The following is a 10,443-nucleotide window of genomic DNA, read 5'->3' on the forward strand; positions in this document are numbered from 1 at the left end:
CAGTGCCTGATTGTGTTATCTTGATAATACACAGTTGTCATGCAGGCTCATGAAGGATTGCAAAAGTGGAAAATTTGAAACTAGCGGTGATTTATTTAAAAAAAAAAAAAAAAAAAAAACAAGTGTTGCCTATTGATATTCATCTTTTGGCATTATTGTGGCAATTGACAGCACAGATTATTTATTTATTTTTTCACTCACTAACTTACAAAAGCTTACATGTGTGAATGAGTAAGTGAAAAAAAAAATCCATGCGTGCTGTCAAATTGCCGCGGGAGTGACGTCACGCAGCCAACAAATTCACCCGGCCCCGTTTGCGACATGACACCCCCCGCTCTGTGATTGGCTAGAGGGGTGTAAACGCTGTCTTTCCACAGAAACGTCCCACTGTTTACAAAACAAACACAAAATGGCAAAATACAGGCTGAGGGGGTGGGCGTTTAGGACAAAATCACCACCACACGTTAAGAAAAGCCCATAGCTGTAAATTGAGTAGTAGTTTGTTTGTTTAAATCCTGTATTTAAAAAGCGCCTTTTCCTGAGTGAAAACGGCAGACCGGGCCTTTAATATTACTTTTATATTTAATTTAGAAGTCATTGAGTAATATTTTTTTTCAACCAATCGAGTCACGTGCACTGAAATGTAATAAGTGACTTTAGAAGTATTTGGGGGCAGTTACTGTGCCATGTGTCATTTGCCTCTCTGTTGATCACTTAATAATTAATTCAATGTATCTTAATTGAAATTTTTTTTGCAGTTTTTTTAGTACACTGTAGACAATGTGTGTGTGCGTTTGTACCAGCAGCTTATAGGGACATTTTACCTGAATACGTACTTAATCTATGAGGACCTGGATGACTTGTGAGGACTAATGCCATGTCCTCATAAGTCAAGCAACGTAGAAATGCTCCCGAGGGTGGGATAAACTCCCTCTAGCTTTTTCTCAAATTGTCCTGACAAGACCCTAAACCTGAATTCGAGTGTATCCCAGTGTTTGCTCTGAGTGTACAATCGCCACCTGCTGGCACTTTGCAGTACTGCAGTCCCATACAACACTCGCGCACAGATGACATAACTTGACACACACATCGAATCACACCATAACAAGTAAGTAACATCACCATCAGTCCCCACCTGTGTTCTAAGACCCAATCGTTGACTTAACTGGCCCGTTGGCCAAGACCCTCCCCCCGGCTCTCGGCTTCTGGCGCTGGTCCGGCTCGTCCCTTCACAGGAGTCCCCCGCGGAAAACGCTGCGCTGCGAAACCGAGCGGCTCCCGACGTGCCAGGCGCTCGTTGTCCTGTCTGGGAAACAGTCTCGCGCAGGCCTCCACCAGGGGGCGGCCGCCGCCGGTGGAAGACGCTCGTTCGTCCGACCTGGAAGTCGTGAAGGGGCTCACCTGGAACGGCTGCCGTCGTGGCAAGCGCCAGGCCCTTGCCGTCCGTGCAGGCCACCACCAGGGCTAGTGGCACGCCCAAGCACCACCCAGGCAAGGCGGGAGAGATGCTCGGCAGCGCGGCAGGTCAACCGGCGGTCCGGCTCTCCTACTTCGCCGGCCCCGACGACCACTCGCCCAGTGGACCGACGCTTCCCTCCCTATCTTCGCCTCCGGCAGTCCTATTGGCTACGGAAGGCAACCCCCGTTTGAGTGCATGGCCGTCGATGGCCTGTCTCCTGCTGCATTCGTCTCGTCTCTCCAGGTGCTCCGCCCCACCTGCGCTCCCCAGACGCACACTTGCGCGCCTCCCGCTTTCGGAGCGTCTTTGACTCCCGACTGCAGCTGCGGTACCACTTCTCACTCACAGTCACAAGTATACTCAAACGTCCCAATGGCAATGCTCCCAAGTCCGCTACAAGAACATCTCGTCATAAAGAATATTTGATCTTCAACTGCCACCACGGCTTTACCTCGTGTCACAGGTCAAAGCCATTGTACGATCAAACGTCCCCATGGCGACGCTCCCAAGTCCACTATCACAGTAAACCCCAACATTCCAAATAATCAAATATACAATACTCAAACTTTTCTCGCTTTGTGCTCGCTTTGCTGGACCGCGGTTGACGGCTTCTTTCTTTGGTGGTGGTCCTTATGCATGCCAGATCCGTCGCACCAGCATCTACTGAAACTCAACAGAAGTACCCTCTCCCTCCCACAGCCCCTTGAATCAGTTGGTGCTGGTGTCTGTGGTTCTCACTTTGCTTTATCTATCCTTCCCTCCTTCCTCTCTTTAGTTTTTCCTCTGGTCACTTGAGATCTTAATTTATTAGAAGTATGAGGTTTCTGGAGTTGGCATAAGACTCTGGTTTTGTAACCACGCAGGAGGGGTCTTGTTGGTGCTGGACTTCACTTTGATGGATTGGATGTACTGGCTTCTATGGATCTCACTCTGCCTTATCGATCCTTCCCTCCTTCCTCTCTTTAGTTTTTCCTCTGGGCTCTTGAGATCTCGCTAAATTTGCTGGAATTTAGAGGCTTCCGGGGTTGGCGTAAGACTTTGATTTTGTAATCATGGGGAAGGCAGGAAGTGTTTGGTTGGTGCTGGATTTCACTTTGATTTACCTTTCTTTTCTCTTTATTTCTTTTTTTTTCTGACCTTTTCTCTGGTCTCCTGACCATTTAAACCTCACGACTCTGGCAAGATTCTGAAGTACCTGGTTAAGGCGAAGGGTAATGGGATATTTATAAGGTTTTAGGTGAATGAATGAGTATAAATTTATACGTATTTGCACGCGCACGCACGCAAACGCACACACGCAAACGCAAAAACAGTCCTGCCTCTTCCGTGGCATATACCCCATAGAAAGAGAGAGAGTGTATGAAAATACATTTCTTGGGCTAGTTATTTATGATAAATTATGTTGGAGGTCACACATAGAAAATGTCTAAAGGAAAATGTAAAAAATCATATAGGGATATTCTCTAAAACGAAGGATTTCCTTTCCTGAATAAGAAATCATTATAGACATTATACTGTTTATTATTATTACCATACTTGACTTATTGTGTGGAAATCTGGGAAACGCATATAAAACAAATAGCGACCCTGTTTTCAAACTGCAAAAACGAGCCATAAGAATTATTAATTGATCAAAATATAGACAACCAACACATTTACTGTTTATTAAAAAAAAATACAATGAAATGTTATGACTCGGTTGAGCTTAAAATAAAAAATAAAATAGCCCCAATAATGTACAAAGTACACAACAATCTACTCTGCCACAGTACTCAGAAGCTGTTTGAAATTAGAGAGTCCTTATGACAATTAACACCATTTTCGCGTTCTGATCCCTCCCCATTGCCGATTCGAGGCCGCCGCCGATCCTTCCCCATGTGAACTTTGACCTCTTTGCTCTCTGCACGAAGAACATAAAAGTCTGGAAGGGTGCAAATGTGGAGCAGTTGAAGATTGTGATTGAGATTGTGTGCCCCCCTCCTTCTGCAGTGCAACTTTTGGTGTCAAACTTTATTGTTTTTTTTTGTTTTGTTTTTGTAATTATCCGTTCAGATGTTTTTCAAATTATATGTTGTATTATATGTATTTTCCGAGTTCAAACCAGGAAGTGTGTACGGGAACGCCCCCTTGAACTAGGTAATTCCACTTGCAAGTCGAAAAAACAAAGAAAAGAAAAAAAGACCCCGACTTCACCGACGGACGACAAGTGACGTCCCTCAGCAATGGCGATCCATTCGGAAACACATGCCGTGAATGGTAGAACACAATTTATACGAGTATAAAACGAGATAGCTTTCTTCATTCATAAATATTCGACATAAATCCACGTAACACAACCTACGTGACAGTATGCCGCTATTTCCCTGCATGAAATTATACGGTCAACTACCGAACTGTATGGAATACTTATGAAATAAGATAAAAACAATAAATTAAGCAAAACTGTGAGCAGGTAAGTTTGCTGGAGGTCAAAATAGTTTTTGAGGACCAAAATAAAAAACAATTTATCGCTATTCGTCATTTTGGTTGTTTAACTGGGAATAAAACTTTTTTTTTTTTTAAATTCCTTTATTAATTCCAAAACCAACTACTTCCGACCATCCCCGAATGCAGCAGTGGCAAACCCGCTCTGTTCGGGCTGTGACGTCATCACTAAGCGCCCATGATAACATATGTACGCCAAAATTAGGCGCCGGACTCCACGCCCTGCTTCAACCCTCTTCAAATTCTCCTGTAGCTGGAGCAGAGCGACCGGTTTTGCGTCCAACCGGCTGCGGGGCTTCGGTGCTGCAGGGCTCCTCATGATCAGCGCCATGGCTGGGTCCTCACACCGCGTCACGCTCGGGCCGCTGGTTGCTGCCATCGACCAGGGCACCAGCTCCACACGGTTCTTGGTAAGACGAAGCGGGCACGAGTGGCTCAGCCGCTGCTGCTAATTACTAGGTCGGTTTTCATGACCGCACAAGCCATTTCTTCGATTTATTTATTCATTTATTAGTTTTGTCCGCACGTGTCACACGAAGTTCTTGAAAATATAGCGTGCTATTTTATACACTACAGATGTTGAAGTCAAACTCAGACCCCACGTCAATATTCGCTTGACCTAGGCTTAATGTTAGGACAAGAAGTATTACTCCTTAATGCTCCGTCTAGTTTAGTGATCCAAATGTTTACATGAGTAAACATATAACTCCTGTGCTGTTTTGGCAGGTGTTCAATTCCAAAACGGCAGAACTCCTCAGCCACCACCAGGTGGAAATAAAGCAGAGTTTCCCCAAAGAAGGGTCAGTGTGTGATGATTTAAATCATCCACTAATGAACCAATCCAGTTGCTGTGCAGGAAGACCTGAATGAATTGTGCTTGTGCGTCTCAGATGGGTGGAGGAGGACCCCAAAGAAATCTTGCAGTCTGTGTACGAGTGCATGGAGCGCACGTGTGAAAAACTCACCCAGCTCAATATTGACGTCACTAATATTAAAGGTAGGCTTCATTGGGACTTTTGCCGTTTCAATAATCACATTTATTGAAATGTTTGTTTTGTTTCTTTCCAGCGATTGGCGTGACCAACCAAAGGGAAACCACACTTGTTTGGGACAAAGAAACGGGGGAGCCACTCTACAATGCAATAGGTAATATATTCATTGGAGCTGTAGTGATTAATCGATGATCAAATTAATCAACAACTATTTTAATAATCGCATGGAGCCGTTGTTTAATTTCAAATTGTCCAAATCCTGCGATTTCAGTCTATCACCAGTAATTGTTCACTGATTTCTCTGTAGTCCTTCAAAGAAGACGGATTATCTTCTGTGTTTAATAAAAATAAGACATTTGCAAACAATGACTAAACCTGATACCCCCCCCCCCCCCCCCCCGGCTTTTTTTTCAACACTATACAAAGTACGAAATATTTAATTTTCATTTATTTCAGGCAACAACTTACAGTTGAACACGAGCAACAATTCATGCTATAGTTTCATAAAATGAACAAAAAATAAATGAAATATGATTTTGCCTGAAAGGGAGTGGGGAGAAGAAAATATATTTAATCCAACCCCCATCTCTAATCAATAAAACACAAATGTACAGTAAGTACTTCCTGCAAGTTGGTTACAATTTTGTCATAATATATAAACAATATCATGGCATACCATTAACTGAAATGGTGATGTTACCATAAGCAGCAGATATCACATTCTTATAGTTCATAACAACAATGGTAATACATTATATATTCCAAGAATTTAATAGTAAGAACTAGACATAAACATACATATCAACTATAGTAATAGACAATACACATTAAACACCAACCACTGGTTAATAAACAGTAATCAAGGGGGGGGGGTGGGGGGGGGGGGGGGGGATGCTTTTTTTCTAATACACTTCATTGCAAAATTAAAATGAATCAGATGATTCCATTAATCGATTGAGTAATTGATAGGTTAACTGATTCTAAAACTATTCAATAATGACAGCACTAGTATTCATTTCATTACATGACTGACCTCAGCAAGAAAACTTGTTCTTTTCCAGTTTGGCTTGACCTGCGAACTCAATCCACAGTTGAGAGTCTGATCAACAAAACACCAGGGAGGAATAAAAACCACTTGAAGGTGAACAACATTTTTTCCATTTCCAGTTTCCTTTCTGTGTGGCAAATATTTTAAAAAAAAAAGCTTGCTGTTGTAACAATAAGTTAACTCATTCACTCCCAGCAGCCATTTTCACTGAAGCAACCTCCTTCGCTCCTGTCCTAGATTTTGACTGATTTTGCAAGGCCCGCAGAATGTTGTGCTCTATTGCTTTTAAAACATGGAACCTACCAAAAGAAAGACTAGAGTCTCTTCTTTCATAAGAAAAAAAAGTATTTATCTGTTACCATTTTGCAGGAATTAGCATTAGAATATAGCTAAGTTTCATCAATATTCACAATCCTGGTGAAAATACTAACAAGAGCTTGTTGCAACATGGCCCTGGCCGATCTCTTATACTCTAGTGCCACCTGCTGGCAGTGTTTTTAAAAACTATCATTGCTTTAAACCACCTCTTTATTTCAGAAGCTGCATCAAAGCATTCTGTATGCATTAAAAAAATGTGTAAACACGTTTTTGGGAGTGAATGACAAAATATTAAAAACTTGTTTATAGGGGTGTTAAAAATAATCGATTCGGCGATATATCGCGATACTACATCGCGCGATTCTCGAATCGATTCAATAATCTCAGAATCGATTTTTTTTTTTTTTTTTTTTTTTTTTTTTTTTTTTTTTTTTTTTTTTTTTTTTTTTTTAGGATTCACACCTTGAGCATGGAAGAATGTTATATGAACGGCACATTAAGCCTTAATATTTTTATTTTAATGCTGTTCAAATGTGAAACAGATTGCAAACTGTTTGTGTACAGTGGCTCACGGTTATAAGCCTCAAGTTTTAGATAAATATATTCATACAAATCTTACAGTGTACATGTACAAATTTACTGATAGTATTTTCTAAATTTGAATGGAAAAAAATCGCAACAATCGACTTATAAATTCGTATCGGGATTAATCGGTATCGAATCGTGACCATTCGTATCGGGATTAATCGGTATCGAATCGAATCGTGACCTGTGAATCGTGATACGAATCGAATCGTCAGGTACTAGGCAATTCACACCCCTACGTTGTTTACATGCTTTTGGGCTTGAATGAGTTAACATCCTTGTAAATTGATGCAAACCCCTCAACCCCTTTTTTTCCCATCATGCAGCATAAAACGGGCCTCCCCATCAGCACTTACTTCAGTGCGGTGAAACTTCGTTGGTTGATGGACAACGTGGACGACGTTCACAAAGCTGTACTTTCCCGCCGCGCCATGTTTGGCACTGTGGACTCGTGGATTATTTGGGTCAGACATTTGTTGCTCTTTGTTTTTTGTTTTCTGTTTAAAAGAAGTAGCGCATGACTGGGTGAAAATGTCCTCCAGTGTTTAACCGGGGGCAAGTCTGGAGGGGTCCACTGCACCGACGTGACCAATGCCAGTCGAACCATGTTGTTCAACATTCACACCATGGACTGGGACCCGGAGCTATGCAAGTATGACACCTACTGGTCGCTTGTGTACATGACGTCACATTGATGACATTCTACTTTCTCTGGATCCCAATCAGATATTTTGGTATTCCAATGGAGATTCTTCCCCGAGTGAGAAGTTCTTCTGAAATCTACGGCCTCATGGTGAGCCATCGTCACAATTTTTAATTGTATTTTTTTTGCCAGGCCGCTTAAAAAAAAACAAAAAAAAAACTAAAGCTGTTGTGAGTGCATGAATGTTGACGGAGAAACTCTTGTGGGCATTATTTTGTGTGCCGTTGTCTCCTCTCTCTCTCACTGGTAGAAAATCTGTTGTAGCTGGGTAAGTCCGATTGCAACTTCACACTAAAGTTACCCTTTATGCTGCTGCTTCTTTGTGGTTGGTTGCTTATATTTTGTTCTAAAAAGCTCATTTCCAACTTCCAAGTTCAGTGGCTGAGCTACTTTGCTGTCACGTTTTTTTTTTTTTTTTAAGATATAATCAAAAAATATGCAGTTTCAATTGAATATAGAGCTGTCAAACAGTTATATTTTTTAATCACATCTTAGAATTTTGATTAATCACGATAAATCGCTTAATTAAAAAGGCTTTTTTTTTTTTTTAATCAACATTTTTTTTTACCGCCAATTTGGAATAGGACCTGTTAGATGTTAGTTCTTTTGACATTTAATGTTATGAGGATTTTTGATCCACTGCATTGCACACTCTCATCCTCCTCTTTTTCTAATCGGTTAATTACTTGCATCATTTAAATTTTGTTGTGCAAATATATTCAGTGAATTTCGAAATGGGCTGGCAGGTTTTGCTTGTGACTTGGCACTCACCATCTTCTGCTCCACCGATCGCATAAAACCTTCTAAATCTCTTCACTTCTTGAACGCACCTTAGTCGCCTCACAGAGGAGTGAAGAAATTGAGGTCATGGTGTGTTTTTTGTTTTTTTTTGTTTTTTGGTGGAAATGGGTGAATATTTTTAAGAGGGTTTTGTTAAGATTTTTTTTTTTTTAATTAACTTTTCAAAGATATTAATTTTTAAAATTGAACCTTGTATATGGAGAACACGAGAGCCCATATGACCTTCACTGTTTTAGTCAATATTGCCATAAGGTGCTTTTGAGACTTCCCAAAAAAATCCATTCACCTATAATTACGTTTTTAATATTATTTTTAAAGAATATTTTTATAAAATACTACTACTACTACTACTACTACTAATAATAATAATAATAATAATTTTATAGTAATAATTAAATAGTTTATAATTGATTATGCAACCAGTTCAGGGTGTACCCTGCCTACTGCCCATAGCCAGCTGGGATAGGCTCCAGCACCCCCTGTGACCTTTGTGAGGAATACGCGGTCAAGCAAATGGATGGATGGATAATTGATTATTTTTTTTAAATCATATTTATTTTATAACTTGATATTTATTCAATGAAGTAGGTGTTATGCTGTTAGAAATACATATTGGTCAATCTCAAACATGTTTTAAAAAGCATAACAAAACAAAAACGACAACCTACAAGTAGACAACGTACCTCCAAATTGCATAATTGCTGACTGGATGGACATTTTTGGCTAATGCTAACATTTCATGAGCAAATGATGGACCTTCATTTCCAAAAACATGATGATGACAATTAGAAACCAGCGTTAAAATGTCGATATTGTTTGCTGGTGCCCACTCTTTCGGTATCCATTGAAGAAAGACAAAATGATGATTGTAAACATGACAGCTTCTTCTTATCATGACAGGATGGACAACAATTTAAGGGAAACATGCAAAATGTTCACAATGATTTATGAAAATAGCATCAAATTGATCAAATATGGACAATAAAACCATGCTAAAGAATGAATTTAGTATCACTTGTCCACTGATGGTGTAGCAATATGTGGCATGCCGACTCACACCCATCTAAAAAAAAAAAATCACATCTTAAGAGAATTATCATTGGCCTATATATGCAAATGTTTTTGGTCTCTTATAAGACCTGAGTGTATGATGATTTTGAGGATTCTGATGAGGACAGCAAAGGCACCTTATAGCAATATGAACCCATATAGTATTGCTTTATTGCACCTGTTATTTGACTTCATGCGGTCAAATAATGTCGATTACATCATCTGGGTAAGGTGCTTTCCCATGGTGTATTAGTTTTTTTTTTTATAATAGAGTTTTTGAATTTACTTGGGTGTTTCGTTCAATGTACCCTATGAATGTGGATTATTATTATTATTATTATTATTATTATTATTATTATTATGAGTGACAGGAAATAAATGTCAGTAATCACATGTGATTGTTTGGCAGAAATCAGGAGCACTTTCTGGTATTCCCATTTCAGGGGTAAGTATTTGTGATTTTTTTTTTTTCTTAATTCTTTTTTTATTTTTTCCTTAATTCTTTTTTTTGTTATGGGCTGATGTGAACTGCCGCATATATGATGCTCGTGCATTTCCCTCCCTTATTCAGTGTCTCGGGGATCAGTCGGCAGCGTTGGTCGGACAGATGTGCTTCCAGGACGGGCAAGCTAAAAACACGTCAGTAAAGTGTCTGAGAGAGGAAAAAAAAAAAAGGATTTACTTTGATGACTCCTTTTTTTGTTTTGCATTGCAGTTATGGAACCGGCTGCTTTCTGCTGCGCAACACTGGACCCAAGGTGCCGTCCTGTTGCTGATGCGTGAAGTTGTCACGTATCGGCAACTTAATTGCTGTTCCCTTTTGCTCGCAGCCAGTCATGTCTGACCACGGACTCCTCACCACTGTGGCCTACAAACTGGGTCGAGACAAACCCGCCTGCTACGCGTTAGAGGTACAGCACCACAAATCCAATTGTGACCGTATATTTGCATACTTGTCGAGTAGGGATGGCCATCAATTCTGATGTCCTCAATCGATTTGATT

The 10,443-nt window shown here is 40.4% G+C and overlaps 1 protein-coding gene across 3 annotated transcripts in view; it reads left to right on the plus strand.

Moving 5' to 3' along the window:
- Positions 1-4,119: 4,119 nt before the first annotated feature.
- LOC144014208 (glycerol kinase-like) overlaps positions 4,120-10,443 on the plus strand; it is an 11,938-nt gene continuing 5,614 nt past the window's right edge. Inside the window, exons 1-13 of one of the 3 annotated variants that reach the window (XR_013282426.1) lie at positions 4,120-4,353; positions 4,670-4,743; positions 4,834-4,940; positions 5,012-5,089; positions 5,997-6,076; positions 7,213-7,350; positions 7,429-7,538; positions 7,613-7,679; positions 7,840-7,857; positions 9,850-9,885; positions 10,012-10,079; positions 10,156-10,198; positions 10,271-10,351. Coding sequence is in view for 2 of the 3 variants with exons in the window: in XM_077513842.1 (XP_077369968.1) it covers positions 4,132-4,353; positions 4,670-4,743; positions 4,834-4,940; positions 5,012-5,089; positions 5,997-6,076; positions 7,213-7,350; positions 7,429-7,538; positions 7,613-7,679; positions 7,840-7,857; positions 9,850-9,885; positions 10,012-10,079; positions 10,156-10,198; positions 10,271-10,351 (1,122 nt within the window). In the remaining variant the exon portion in view is untranslated. The remainder of the gene's footprint in view (positions 4,354-4,669; positions 4,744-4,833; positions 4,941-5,011; positions 5,090-5,996; positions 6,077-7,212; positions 7,351-7,428; positions 7,539-7,612; positions 7,680-7,839; positions 7,858-9,849; positions 9,886-10,011; positions 10,080-10,155; positions 10,199-10,270; positions 10,352-10,443) is intronic. The other 2 variants (XM_077513842.1, XM_077513843.1) reach the window with 2 other exon arrangements.

Source organism: Festucalex cinctus, chromosome 2, assembly GCF_051991245.1.
Source record: "Festucalex cinctus isolate MCC-2025b chromosome 2, RoL_Fcin_1.0, whole genome shotgun sequence".
Lineage (NCBI taxonomy): Eukaryota > Metazoa > Chordata > Actinopteri > Syngnathiformes > Syngnathidae > Festucalex > Festucalex cinctus.